Genomic DNA, 14,631 nt, shown 5'->3' with positions numbered 1-14,631 from the left:
GATGAAATATGCATTTCTTTATCGTTGATAAGAATTAAGTGCACTTTATACGTAGGGGATGTGAGAGTTACAGCGTCCTTAGCTTATTTTTGCCCATTGAGCTATCCTGACTATTCAGCTCACACAAGAGTGCTAGGCTGAAGTATTATTTAATAAATCGGGAGTGTGGCATGGCAAAACCAGCCTTCCAACAATGGATTAGTCTTAGAAGAATTATCTTTAAATGTGACATGACCAAGGATTTCTTTTTCTTTCCCTAGCACCTCACCATACCCTGGGCTTTTTTAAAAAACAATAGAAAGCCTTGCTGCCACTTTTGGCAGAATCTTGGCTCCTCCAGCCTCATTGCTTGGACAAAGAATCCTGCGAAAATGCTACTACATCATGGAGTAGCATTGTTCCCAGGGTTACCTTAGGAACCCATCGTTCCCCATCGGCTACCTAGTATTTTAGGTAAGATTGAAATTCTTGAAATGTGACTGCCCCCAGTAGTCATTGAATTATTCCCTTCCCCTCCGCAAACGTGGGAAGGGCATATTTGTCACAGCTTTAATCAGGCTGACAGTGAGAAGTGGGCTTCTCTAGGAGAATAATTGCATGATGTGGGCATGGAAAGGATGGCTTGGGGTGAATTATGCCAGGAAACCAATTATGTGGGAAGAATGATGGTCATGGAGATTGGTGTGGGAGCTAAGGTGGCTGCTTGCCTATGATTAAGCCAGTGTCTAGAGAGAGGGAGAAGGTGGTTTTGCCCCACTCCTAAATGTCTTGACTTATGCTCACTTACTTTATGGTACATATACCACATTTTTCGCTCTATAAGACGCACCAGACCATAAGACGCACCTAGTTTTTGGAAGAGGAAAACAAGAAAAAAAATATTCTGAATCCCAGAAGCTAGGACAGCAAGTGGGATCGCTGCACAGTGATCCTGCTTGCTGTCCTGGCTTATGGGATAGCCGCGCACAGCCTCTCCCAAGGAAAAGCCTCTCCTCTGCCACCTTCTCCCTTGCCCAACAGCAACACAGCCTCTCGGGGGAAAGCCCCGAAGATCTGCACACACGCTCCACGCGGCTCTTTAAAGGGAGCACTGAGCAGAGCCTCCCGCCTGCATTCGCTCCATAAGACACACACACATTTCCCCTTACTTTTTAGGAGGGGGAAAGTGCGTCTTGTAGAGCGAAAAATACGGTAGCTCCAGAGGCGCCATTAAGAATTAAGCCAGATGCTGCCCTGGTTTTTGTCTCTTGGTCATGCCAGAGCATGACAAGATTGTTAATAACTTGAATTGGTGTCAATACAGATCACTTCCCAAAGAGTCCTGAATTCAGTAGCACTGAACTCAGCTGGCACCCATACTACTATTTATTGTTCCATTATTTATTTATTTTGTTTAGTAATTGCTTAGAAAAAAGAATTCAAAGTGGCTTACAATAGTAAAATCGGCAAATAATAAAAATGTAAAAACATAATCAAGAAAATTGAAAAGTAAAGCAGTAAAAAAAAAATACCCCAGCATATCTAGTATTACTTACAAGCACTCAGTACAGAAAAGTGTTTTTTAAAAAACAACAAAACACGCTAAAAAATCACCATTTCCAGCTGACTGCAAACTATTTTGCTTATTAACACTATCAATTACTAATTCAACAGTAATTTTATAACTACCCTCATATCTAGTGTTAATTGCTAATTTATGGCAGTTATGATTACTTTTTTTGTTTGCCTTGCATAGCTCTGTTATTATATCTGAATAAAATTTCCCTCATGGGAGGGAACCATGGGTGGCTTTCCTATGTGGGGAAAAGTGTAAAAATGAACTTTGCTATGTACAGACTTTATTCATAAGCTGCTTAGTCCCAGGAACCTCTATCCCTTTGAAATATGGTGGTACATCTCTGGCGAGAGATCTAGTCGTGTTGGGTAATTATTTGACGATATAGAGACAGGATGTCATTTCCCACCCCCATGAAAAGCACAAGAGGCAGTCACTTTTCTTGACCCTATTTAGGTGTGGGTCTGGTTAGTGCCTGTATGTTAGATCTCCTGGGAACCACATTATGTCACCTTGAATTACAAGATGGGGGGGGCAGAATATAAATATAATGAAATAAAATTTATCAGTAAGATTCATCTCCAAAATATTCCTTTTGGGTGGCACCATGATAATTTTGCTCATACAGAGGCTCTGACTGATCAGTTGGGAATCAGGAAATGGATTGTCTTATGTTACTATTTTGCAAGACCCTTTCTAGAGTATAGCGCACCACTTTGCTGGCTGTGGTGTACACTGTGGTCTCGATTGCATGGGTAGAAGGAGGTAGGGTTGGTGTGTGGGCAAGCTGTCCTGTCCAGAGAGAGGAATTGCCCAGAGCATATCTGCACAGCTTAATCCACCAAGCCAAAAACAACCCCACCTATGTCAGATACTCAGTAAACCTCTTGGCACTGGAAAAACAGTATTTGACAGATCACAATAAGGTTAGTATGGCACATCTGGCTTTGTAGGTCACAAGTTATGTGGAGTCTGTGTAATAGGTGAGATGCTAAAGTAAATAAATGAATACATCTTGTTTGTTAGAATTGTGTGTGCTTTTTTTGTCATTGGTAGCAGTCAGGGTGCCTACTGTGTTCAAAGCCTGCAATAAATGTTGCCTTGATGGATTTCAGGGAGGTCTGATGCAGTAATGTGTTAAATAGGTTCCTTGAAAGGTGTTTATCTTAGTAGATTCACAGCTATTTTCCTGCTCATTGTCTGGATTAGCCATGGAGCTCTGGATAAAGCACTGTGAAAGATGTTCATGCCATAGCAAGTGTGAGTGATTTTGTGTGTGTGTGTGTGTGTGTGTGTTAGAGAGAGAGAGAGAGAGAGAGAGAGAGAGTGAGTGTGTGTGTGTGTGTGTGTGTGTGTGTGTGTGTGTGTAAGCAAGATGTTCCCAGTTTTTGTAAGGTTTGCAGTGAAACACACTTGTGATTATACTAAGGGCAGGGAACAGGATATTTATGAGAAATACAGTCCTTGTTATTCTTTAGTCCTATTTAAGAAAACAATACAGTGGTACCTCGGGTTAAGAACTTAATTCGTTCTGGAGGTCCGTTCTCAACCTGAAACTGTTCTTAACCTGAGGTACCACTTTAGCTAATGGGGCCTCCCACTGCCACCACACCGCCACCGTGTGATTTCTGTTCTCATCCTGAAGCAAAGTTCTTAACCTGAGGTACTATTTCTGGGTTAGCGGAGTCTGTAACCTGAAGCGTCTGTAACCTGAGGTACCACTGTAATCAAATTCAGCCATGCTCCTGTGTGGTATTGGTGAGAAATACGTGCTGATGCTAAAACCAGGCCCTGCAATTAGAAACATGCTATGGAACTTAAATAAGGGATTGTTGGGTGGGTGAGGGGACACCAAAAGCAAAAAGCAGCTACTACTGCATCTCTTAAACCCTTCTTTATGCTGTGAAGAATTCAGCACATTGGAGAAGCTGAAATGAATGATGTGTGTGCCCACATGTATAATTTTAATACTGAATTGTAATAAGTGCTGGACAAAATAAAGATCTAACCCTACAGCCATCCACATTCCCTTCCACCCTTAGGTTGTACAAAATGGGCAATAAAGTAAACAATGATTTCATGTTCTTCTTCCCTAATCTACATCCTTGTGACAAATGGTTTTGCCTTCCTGATTGACACCTGAACCCTCCCAGGTCAAGGCTGGCTCCATAAGCACAGTTGCAATTACTCTCCTTACCTGGCAGCATTCCCTTTCCTGAACTGAAGCAAAGACTGACTAGTGCCAGAAGGGGGGTGTCATTTAGCTTGCTTTCTGTTTTTAATTTACTTGCTGGTGCAAAATTGATCCCCCTGGAAGTCTCTGGCCTCTATATATTCCCACCTATTGGCTTAATAAAAATAAGAAAGAAAACAAACCCCAACCACTGCTACTTCTCAGCAATTTCATTATACAAATCAATTCTCTGCACTTTAATTTCTTTATCCCCCACTTCCCAGCCTTTATTTTGTTGAGCTGTTGGGCACGGCATTGTGGGAAACTTTCCTATCTGCCATAGGCTGCCTCTGAAACACTTCCATATACATTTGCATTCAGCTGAGCAACAGACGACAAAATGGCAGTACTTGGAGAGAATTAAAATAAATTGTCTGTGTTTGGGTGGCAAAGAAAGATTCTGATGCATTTCACACAGCTCTGTAAAGCTTTAGCACAACAAACCAGAGGCAGTGTGTGTTTTGCTGAACAGCAGAGAAGGAAAAGGCATTTTCTAGATGACACCAATTTAAATCATTCCATCCCTGCCCCGTGATTTATAAATGCTTATGTATTTTATTTTTTAAATCCCCTTTCTTGAAATGTTTTCCAGGATAGTCCTCCAGAAATAGCTGTGGTGCCATGGCTAGGAGAAAACTCCTGTATGGAACTGCCGGTGGTATACTCTGATGTAGAGCAACTTATCACCACTTAGGATCTCCCCGCTTGTGCCTACTGTGTCTTGCTGTAGGCGCTTGAGCTGTACACCCCTGGTACTTGTAAGCAGGCTCAAGGACAAAGATATGCCAACACCTTCCTTTAGACATAAGCTGATTTAAAATTATGAGCAGCACAACTGATATACAGGCCTGGTGCTCTCATCTTGCACTCTCAAAAAACAAAACCCTACAAAACCCTTAGCATTACACATCCCCCCCCCAACCTCTGCACAATAAACCATAACCCCCAAATTTCATTTTTAAAAAAGACCTGCTTTCATATGTAAGAATCTGTGGTATGAGGCAAAATATACTGGCACCCTTTCTCTTCTTTCAATGAAAAGCAAATTTTAAGTGTGTTACTCTCCCCTGCTGCCCTAGAGAAAAAAATAATGCAGAGGCCCATGGTACAAATCCCTTGTACTGCAGTGAATCTTATACTATGTGCCAAAACACTCAGAATGTTAGGACTTGGGCTTTGTACACTTGCAGTATCACCTTGAATTGAGCCCTGTAGCACACAGACAGACAGCAAAGTGCTTTTAGAATAGGTGGTATACGGTCACATTTCACTGTCTCCTTAACAGCTGGGCAGCATTCTGCACCCACTGCAGCTTCCAGATTGTCTTCAAGGGTAGCCCCATACAGAGTACACTGGAATAGTTCAAACATTAGGTTATGGTACCATGGCTTACTGAAATCAGACTATCCCGGTCCTGGAAACAAACAGTTCATACCATGAAGGCCACCTGAGCCTCCACTGATGACAATGGATAAAGGAGTATCTCCAAGCTTTGTACCTCTGTTCAGATGCACTTCCACCAATAATATATCGTGGGTTTTTTCCTTTGGAACACATACTAGAGAACCAAATGTTTGAAACTGTGGGAGGGGTAGGGGTTATCATGGCAACAATTGAGCAGATGAAAGCACTTCTAATGTAACTCTCAAGAGCTTGGCAAATGGCTGGGGAGAGTGGAAAAGCTGGAAGGGTGCTATCCTGGAAACAATCCCCATCTTTCTTAGAAGGCATCTCTCACACCTTTCAACAAGAGTTTTTAAAGAGTAAGTGCTGATACTTTTTTTCCCCATGAGCCTTCATTGGAATAGCTGCTGTCAGGCACAAAACATCTTGCCCAGGCCTTGAATATTTGAATTTTCTGTTTGAAAGATAACTAAAACAACACACATATTTGCCATGGCATTAGCTGCTTTGAAGCAAACCCAGGTTTTGTTTGTGTTTTCTTATCTGATTGCGAGGGAACTGTTTTCATCACTAATTTTCAGCTGACTCCTGTATATTTTGGAAATAGGCATTAAATAAAGCCATAGGAGAAGAGTGCTGCATCCCTGGGAGGAGAACCATTTGTTGTCCCTAACCTCCTTGAAGAACTTTTGAGCCTCCTGCCCTTTTAAGCTCCTGATGGCCAAAGGGGCTGGGATGATGAGGCTTGGCGGACAGATGATGCACTGCTCTTGACAGTGCTGAAATCCTGCCCCATGGCTTCCTGCTAAGTAATGAGGCATGCTTCTGCAATCACTTCAACGGCAAACTCTACAAAATCACTTCGGGTTCTTCTTTCCTTCCCTCCCTCCCTTTTGCCCCCTTTTTAAATCTCATACATTTTAAGCAAAGAAGATGGCTCTTGCATCTGCATTTAACATCCCGCTTGATTAGATCTTGTCAGGCTGTCTTTAAATGCTATCTCAGCCTGGAGGTTCTTGCTGCAGCCTGTAATTAAAGGAAGAGCTTGTTCAGATATCTTACCTGATTCCTCAGCCCCTTCACAGCTTCACAGGAATGGCTGGCGCATTGCGACTGGTTGGATGCTATGCATACATACACTGGCTTTCCTCGGAGATTGAATTGGCAGTGTAAAAATAATCTGTCAAAGTGAAGGGAAAGTAAATAGGCCTCAGACAAAAATCACCACTCTGGTAAATCCTGTAACCACCAAATTAGAATGAGTGATCCTCTGTAGACAAAGACTTTTATTTTCACCAATAACTCAGCATGTTGGCTTGGTTCTAGCTACATGGGTGTCCTATAACTTCCTGCTAAGCAATGAAATCTGCTCAGCAATTGATAGCACTGTAAATTCTGCAAAAATCACTGTGAGCCTTCAGGCTGGCAAGAATGTTATTCCACCTCTGCAATAGACAGAAGCTCAGTTTGCAAGTAATACCAAACCATGGTTTAACATGATGTGCACTAGCTGGAATGAACCCGACTTTACTCTCTTCCTCCCAGGCAGCTGGGAGAAGGACTTCACCAGCACTGTCATGTCATACAAACTAGAGGTAGTGGTATAAAACAAATTGTGATTAGTTAAACAAGCCAACTTCATTGCCCATGGTTTGAAGTTGGCTTGTTGCTTTTTAAAATATTTAACCATGGCCTGTGTTTCATAGAACACAAGACAAGATAGTGTGAAAGCAGAACTAATGCTGGTCAAGTAGCCTATGCTAAGATAACCGAAGCTTATCTGAACCCAGCCCCGTGTGTGTGAATAAATGCCTGGATAGGATTACTATTGTTAATGTATCTGTTGTGAACCACTTGAAGTATAGTATTTGCAGAAACCTGACTTGACTAATACTCTGTTTCTCCCAGGGAATGAAATGGTTTGCATTGACTTCTATAGGCAAGAATACATTTGAGATAGGAGCAAATTAGGGTCATTCCTAAACTACAGGCAGCTTGAATTATGCTATAGATTGTATCCCTCCCCCCACATTTTATCTTTTGTGAGTCACTCAGACCTTCTTGGTGGTGGGAAGCGATGCATGGATTCAATTAACTAACTAACCAAATTAACTTAAATGTGGGAGAAATGAAGTTGCTTCCATTGCAGGCATTACTGAGGTGAAGGCAAATCCTGGATCCCATGAGCAGCTCTAGCATTAGGGACAGAGGATAGATTTTGCCCTAACTTCAACATCATCACAGATTGCAGCCCGTTTTTGCCCACAAATGCCAATGGAAGCCAACCTCCCTTATGAAGGAAAGTAAATTCACCTCATAAAAGACTTTGAAGCACAAGGCTTCTCACAGGTTTGCTCCTTTAATTAAACAAGATCAGATTTGCATACAGAAGATGGTCATGGGAACCCATAAACCTTTAATTAATCTCTTTTCATAACAAGAACTGCTTTAGTCAGGGTGCTGAAAATGCTTTGTTACCTTGTAAGCCCCAGGAATGATGTAGCTGGTTCCATATGTGCTAGAACAGCGTTAAAATAACTCCTCTTTCATTATTGCAGTTCACATTACCTCTCTGTGGACTTACCCTCTCTCTTTTCCATTTTCAGAGACTGGCTGATGCGGCTGAGAAATTTCAGAAAGCCCATCGTTGGCAAGACAACATCAAGGTAAACCTCTTTTTTGTGGCCTCTAATCATACCAAGGACTGAACACACACACACCACACCACACACCCTGGCTGTCTCTTTGTCACACACAAACACATACACACTTACACTTCAGTATTACATGTGCTGTCAAACCCTTCTTGCAAGTGAACTTTTTCGAAACCCAGATGCAATGGGTGTTTGTTTGTGTGTCCAGCATAAAATAAGCATGACTGATGTAAGCGCTTCTGTAAATACATATGTCTGGTAAAAGAAAGGCCTTCACATTCCAGCTGCTGCTCTGCAGTTCACAGGTCTTCTCTCACTATGTTTACAGCAGGGTTCGTATTACATTTCAGGCACTTTAGAGGTGGGTGTGGCTCTATCAATGTGCTTGCTCCTTTTGAAATTCATTGTAGGTCAATATAAATATTAAGTGACCAAATTAAAATAAATTCTTGAATACAATGAGGTCCTTAAAATAAATCTTTTCCCCTCTGCTTCTCATTCTCAGAATACTTCACAAAGCCATTATGTCTTCATTCTCTCTATTTTCCACTTCCTTTTTCTTCCTCTGCCCCATCACTCCTTCTCCTTTCCAGCTCCTTGGTTTTCCAGAAAGCTCTGTATTTGCAGGTGCCCTTCTATTTGCTTGTTAGTCTCCCTGTGCTGGCCAGCCAAAATGAAAGTAAATTCAGTCATTTTGAGCTCACTTTTAGTATCGCCTCTATCTGCATGTGCAGGTAATAAGACGAGGCAGACAGCAGGAGATGGAGGTAAAACTAACCGTTGAAAGCTTTGTTTTTGAGTTGCTGTGGAGAACTCTGTTATGAACATGCCATCTTAATATAGCTCAAGAGGCATGATGTGCTAAGAGGTGGCCCTACAGGCAAGGGTTTGCTCAGTCCAGTTGTTGGAGGGGGGGTTGGGTTCTCGCATATGAGAATACAATGGCATTCACATTTTAATAATATTTGATGCAACTCATTCCAGTTGGAGTTTGTTCAGGAGGAGGTGAAGAGCAATCTAAGATGGTGACAAGCAAATGTTGCTGTTTTAATGATTGCATTTGACTTTGTAATTATGGCGGCGCTAAAGCTCAGCAAGAAATCGTGGCATTCTGCTCGGAAATGCATTTAAATTGTTACAGGAAGACAAAAGAGAGGGAAAACTCCCTTCCTTTCAGAGATAGCATTAGGGCAAATAAGTTTCTTAAAGAGCCAGTGTGTTGTGGTGGTTAAAAGCAGCAGACTCGTAATCTGGGGAACCGGGTTCATGTCTCCACTCCTCCACATGCAGCTGCTGGGTGACTTTGGGCCAGTCACACTTCTTTGAAGTCTCTCAGCCCCACTCACCTCACAGAGTGTTTGTTGGTGGGGGAGGAAGGGAAAGGAGAATGTTAGCCGCTTTGAGACTCCTTAGGCTAGTGATAAAGCGGGATATCAAATCCAAACTACTACTACTCCTCTTCTTCTTCTTCTTCTTCTTCTTCTTCTCCTTCTTCTTCTTCTTCTTCTGTCTGGTTTCATATTCTAGCTGATAGATGCTACAGGAGAGCAGTTCTCCGCTTCGGGGGGCATCAGAGTGTCCCCACTAGACACCGTCTTCATTCTTCTTCTCTGCTTATAGCACAGTGTTATGCAGAATATGTAGGGTAATCTGGTGGGACAGGCAATGAGAGAGCCGTAAGGAGGTTAGGCTTGATAAAGCTTGGGATCCCTTTCCACCTTCTTTTTCAGCTTCCTCTCCTAATATAAATGAGCACCTTCATCACCAGAATCAACATCCAAACCTGCTGTCTTTGAAAGGATATAATGCTTTTCCTTTTGCTGTCTCTTAATAAAAGGAATCCATATTCTGATAAACTTATTTAGAAGAATGGGATGGTGGTTGTGGGGAGCAAAAAGCTCCCTGCAGTGAAGTTCACTAAAAACAACAACATTGAAATGCTGAGTCCCACCCCCTTGCCAAAACAATAGTTCTCCCAAAGCAAAGGGCACATTCCACAGCTTGCCATTCTGCTTGCTCCAGTGAGATAGATTATTTTTTATAGAGGTAACTTGACATTCCTTTTACTTCTTTAAAGGATCAAAGGGCAAGCACTCTGAGCACTGCTAAAGTCTGTGGTTATAACTTTACACCTGAGTGAGTTCGAGACCTGAGAGTCAACCAGAGCATCATTTGTGAAAAGACAAAGGGGTGAAACACACACTGAATGCCAATGTGCAACCCATGAGACCTCTTGTGGCACAATGGAAATTTCTATTAAGGAAGGAGGAAAGAAGAAGGAAAGGACATTAGGGCCTGTAGTGAATGGGAAAATATGGAGTGTACATATGTGGAAAACAGGGAAGTCAGGCAGGAATGGAACCTGGAAGGACCCAAAAGAACATGTGAACATACTCATGATTCTGGGTATTCGTAGAACCCTGCACTGGGCTTTGAATCCCCAACAATCAGCAGATAGTCAGGATTTTGAATAGCCTTGCAAAACCCCTCTTTGGCCCATCCATGACTTCACCTTCCCCTCACCTGATGTCATGTGTGATGTCAGGTGGAGAACAGGAAGGTGTGGCTTGACTAAAAATGGCCTGGCAGTCCAAAAGCCCACAAGCCAGAAATTCCCCATTCCTGCTATAGAGGCTGCCTTAACAAGTAAGCCTTGACTTCTCAATAAATCAGAAGCTAAAACCTATTTAGGGAAGGGAAGAGGTTCATTTCATATGAGAAATATAAAGTGGTTGGTCATTCATGCACAGGATCCAAGGGCCTTTCCTGAAAAAAATGCTTCTGTCCTGCATTTTTCCCAGCACTCAAAATAGTTCTTCCATTGCCCTTATAAGCACTGAGTGGAAGGTGGTTGCACCAGTGACATGGGCAGGGTGACTCTTACACCACTGCACACTTTATCAACATAACCCTGCAACTTTAACATGTCTAGCAATAACAGCAGTTTGTGGTAGGCAAGGTTTGCTACCCATGTGTTTGACTTCTCTGCATTTTGTTTCATAAGCCTGGATTTATTCAGTGTTTTGCTGGCATGCCAAAGGCACAAATTGCTCTGCTTCACAAGTTATTTTCCCGTGTTGGGTAATTTTACTGTTAGTATGAATTATTGAAATATACAAAATGTCCATAACAAGTGCTGCTAAAGCAAACTGGCTTCCAGATTTTAGGCTTTGAAAAATTAGCTGGCTCTTTATAGGAATTGCATCCCACCCATCACCTCTTCCTCTGCAATCTTTAATGGTATCTGTAGGGGAAGCAGCTTTTAAAAATAGATCCATGCCTCACAATGAGGAATACTTAAAATACCTGCTTCTTCTCATTCAATCAGAAATGGGCTAAGATGCCTGTGAAGAGTAGGTGTGAAATTCACTTTTTTTTCTATTCAGGTATTGTTCAGATTTGTTATAACCCTAATGTAAGAGATTCTATGTCACTATTCAAAACTGAGTAGGTTTAATTTATTTAACTCTCACTAACTTTGGTAGCATTATTTCCAAAGGCTATGTTGAGAATGAAAACCTCTGGCCCATGCACCTAACCAAGCCCACTCTTTGGTAAAATCTTTTGTAAAATCTTTGATTTATGCCCGAATATTCTCCCCTGTTTCTAAAATTAGGCATTGTGTGGAGAACATACATGGGAAGAACCCAGGGTCAACTTAGGAAACCTAAGGGTCATTAATTCAGGAAAGACAAAAGAATGTAGTACTTCACACGATGCATGGTTAAACTATGGACTTTGATACTATAATATGCAATAATTACCACCTACTTGGATGGTAGGTGGTAAGGTTGGATCCTTAAAAGAGGATTCGACAAACCCATGGAGGCTGTTGATTGCTGCTAGTCATGATGGGTGCTGCTTTGGGTTCAGAGTCAATAGGCTTCTGAATGCCAGTTGCTGGAGAACATAATCAAGATAATGCTATTGTACTGATATCCTACTGGTGGGCTTCACATGAGCATCGGGTTGGCCACTTTGGAAAAAGAGTGCTAGACTAGGCAATCCTTTTGTATGATCCACCAGGCCTTTTCATATGTTCTTAACAATAGACACCATAGTTTCTCCCTCCCTCTCCCCCTCCTCTGTATGTAGCAGTGTGCATACCATGGCAACTATAGCTGACTTAACTAGGATATATTAGGAGCAAAGGTGGCCTTGAGCCTCTTCTGCCTGTAGCAAGAAGAGAGCACGATTCTTTCCACTTGGGTTATGCTTTCATCACTCCAGCTTCCATTTCCTTAAACCAAAGCCCACAACCCAGTGGGTTTTATTGTTTCAGTTTACAAGAGAAATGCCCTCAGATGCCCGTTTTCTCCTTGGAAGACAGACAATATCTCTGGGCTTCAAGGTCGCCTCACTGACAACTCCAAATTGCTAGCTCTGAGCCTGATTCCCATAGGAGCATCTCCACTCCCATCAAGATATTATTAACATCACTGGAGCACAAGCACAGGGAGCCAGAGGGCAGCCTCTATGCTTTTCTGCATTTCAAAACAGCAAGACTAGCAGGCAATGGCTGACTCATGCAAGCAGACATGAAGTGAGCAGCTAACGTTATTGTTCCAGGAAAGACAGATGAGCCCCCACAGCACTGAGGTTAGCACACTCCACCTTGACCTGTCCCTTGATTTGGGTGCCTCAGAGCCTAGCCCCTCTTGACAACATCAGCATCAAAGAAGGATTTTCAGCTTTACAATTTGGCACTTGTAATGGGCACCTGTCTGGTAAAATCTTTGGAACAGCATAGCAAATAGATTTTAAATGTATCTTTATTCTCTCTTTATCCACTTGCCACCACGCTGAGTGGCTTAGATGCCAGCCAGCCCTTGCCTGGTGTTTTCTTTGATGTAGCAACCCGAAGGATGTTCCATATTAGTCAGCTACAAACTTCCATTTCTGTGGATTATAATCACTGCTGTATGGACTTTGGATCTTCAGGGCAATGCAAACGCAGCACTTATCCAGAAGGAAAAAGCTGCCAGTCAAAATAATAATTATAAAACCGTACAGTACAAGAAACAAAAGCCTGAATGATTCTGAGATTTGTGTAAAGTTTAAATAGAATTTACAATTCCATATTCTTAGGAGTTCCACAAATATTTCAGCATGTAGCAGCACAAGTTCCTCCTCCTCAATTTCTCCAAGAGCTATTAAGGATTTTCCATGGCTTTTTTTAACAGGAAGCGTAGATTCAAGGTATGGGATTTGCATCTTAATAGATTGGTATTAGAAATATGACATAAACTTGTAAACAGTCAAATTGATTAACAATTGCACCAGGCCTACCTAGAAAAGTAGATAGATAGATAAATCAGGACTGAACATTTCTATCAAATTGTAATCTAATCATTAGTCATATAATTGATTCAAGAGTCTTAATTAATATCTTGACATACACAAGGCAGGCTAGATTATCATAAGGCTTTCGCATGAATGTGCAAATCTTCTGCTCAAAGCAGTCTCACTGCTATGAAGTTAGTTTATGTACCTGGCACAGGAATAATTTGAAAGATTTTGAGACCCCTCTGTCTGTGTGCAGCAGAGTCTAATCAAAGTGTCACAGGCTACTGCTGCGGGGTTGGGGGCACACTTGCTGTGGGAGTGAACAAAAGCCGTCTTTGTGGGGTGACACCATGCTGGCTGTTGTTATCTGCCATTGGCAGGAACATAACCTTCCTCCTGGGCTGGTGACAGCAAGAAGCGCTGACCTTAGTGAACAATGCAAAGGCCTCTGTATGTGACTTACTCCCCCCCCCCCCAAAAAAAGCCATAGATGTTTTATTGCCTGTTGTTTGTGACCCATGGGGCATTGTGCCATCATGCAAACATTAGCAAATCATATTTCATCTCTGTTATCTCAGGCATTCAGAACCCCCAGTATAAAGAAGAGCTTAAAGACTCTACTCCCGCTCTCCTTCATCATCTCTGCTATGCCTGGTTAATTCATCTCCTGCACCACTTCCAATCTATTTTTCTCTCTTTCTCTCTCTGGCTTTTTCTTCCTTATTCTTCCTCAAAATTATTGGGAGCTTAGGAAATTTGCAAGGAAATAGCACCTGACCCCTATAAGGTACAGGAAAAAGAAAGTAAGGGAATCTGCTTGTCTTTGAAAACAGGGACCAAACAAGAGGCCAAGCAGTTGACTAAGGTTTGTGTGGAAGAGTGAGGGTAATTTCAATATCTTTGCAACCCTGATTTCCCACCCTTGCCCTGAGAGCTTGTGCACCCGCTATTGACGCATTCTGGAAGGTGATCAAGCTGAAAGCATCAAGCTGAAAGCATCTTCCCCAGACTTAACCTCCATTTTCCCCATTTTATTTTATTTTTGTCTAGAAGTGGGGGAAGCTGCAGGTAAGTAGCTGCAGGTAAACAGAGACTGCTCTGCCTTTGAGCCTACTCTCCCTGTTTCTCACATTTCAGGGGCTTTGTGCTCCTTTTGTCCTTCTGTTTCAGTAAGTCCTGGTGAGGTTCTTTTGGCATCAATGGATTCATTGAGCCCAAGCCTATCACTGGCAAAGTAAATATGGGGTTAACTGCAACGCATGTGGCTCCTCTCCATTGTAGCAGACCTATGGGCAAAACAGAAAATAAAAGAGCAAGAGCAAATGAACAGGAACGAGAGATTCTCATGGATCTCTTTCTCTTCTCGAGGATCTCTTCCTCTTCTCTAACTGCACCATTGATTCCCTTAATCTTCCTTCTTCCCCAGCCCACTCTAAATACTCCTCATTCCAACTTAAAAAGAAAAAAACCTACATGATTTTAAAATCCTCTTACTGCAG

General features: G+C 42.2%; 1 protein-coding gene across 5 annotated transcripts in view; it reads left to right on the top strand.

Moving 5' to 3' along the window:
- CACNA2D2 (calcium voltage-gated channel auxiliary subunit alpha2delta 2) overlaps nt 1–14,631 on the top strand; it is a 537,538-nt gene that overhangs the window by 286,780 nt on the left and 236,127 nt on the right. For all 5 annotated transcript variants that reach the window (XR_013391944.1, XM_077924744.1, XM_077924743.1 and 2 more), the window contains exon 4: nt 7,799–7,858. Coding sequence is in view for 4 of the 5 variants with exons in the window: in XM_077924744.1 (XP_077780870.1) it covers nt 7,799–7,858 (60 nt within the window). In the remaining variant the exon portion in view is untranslated. The remainder of the gene's footprint in view (nt 1–7,798; nt 7,859–14,631) is intronic.

The sequence above is a fragment of the Podarcis muralis genome, chromosome 2 (assembly GCF_964188315.1).
Source record: "Podarcis muralis chromosome 2, rPodMur119.hap1.1, whole genome shotgun sequence".
In the NCBI taxonomy this organism is placed as follows: Eukaryota; Metazoa; Chordata; class Lepidosauria; order Squamata; family Lacertidae; genus Podarcis; species Podarcis muralis.
This window is presented reverse-complemented; position numbering and strand designations above follow the sequence as displayed.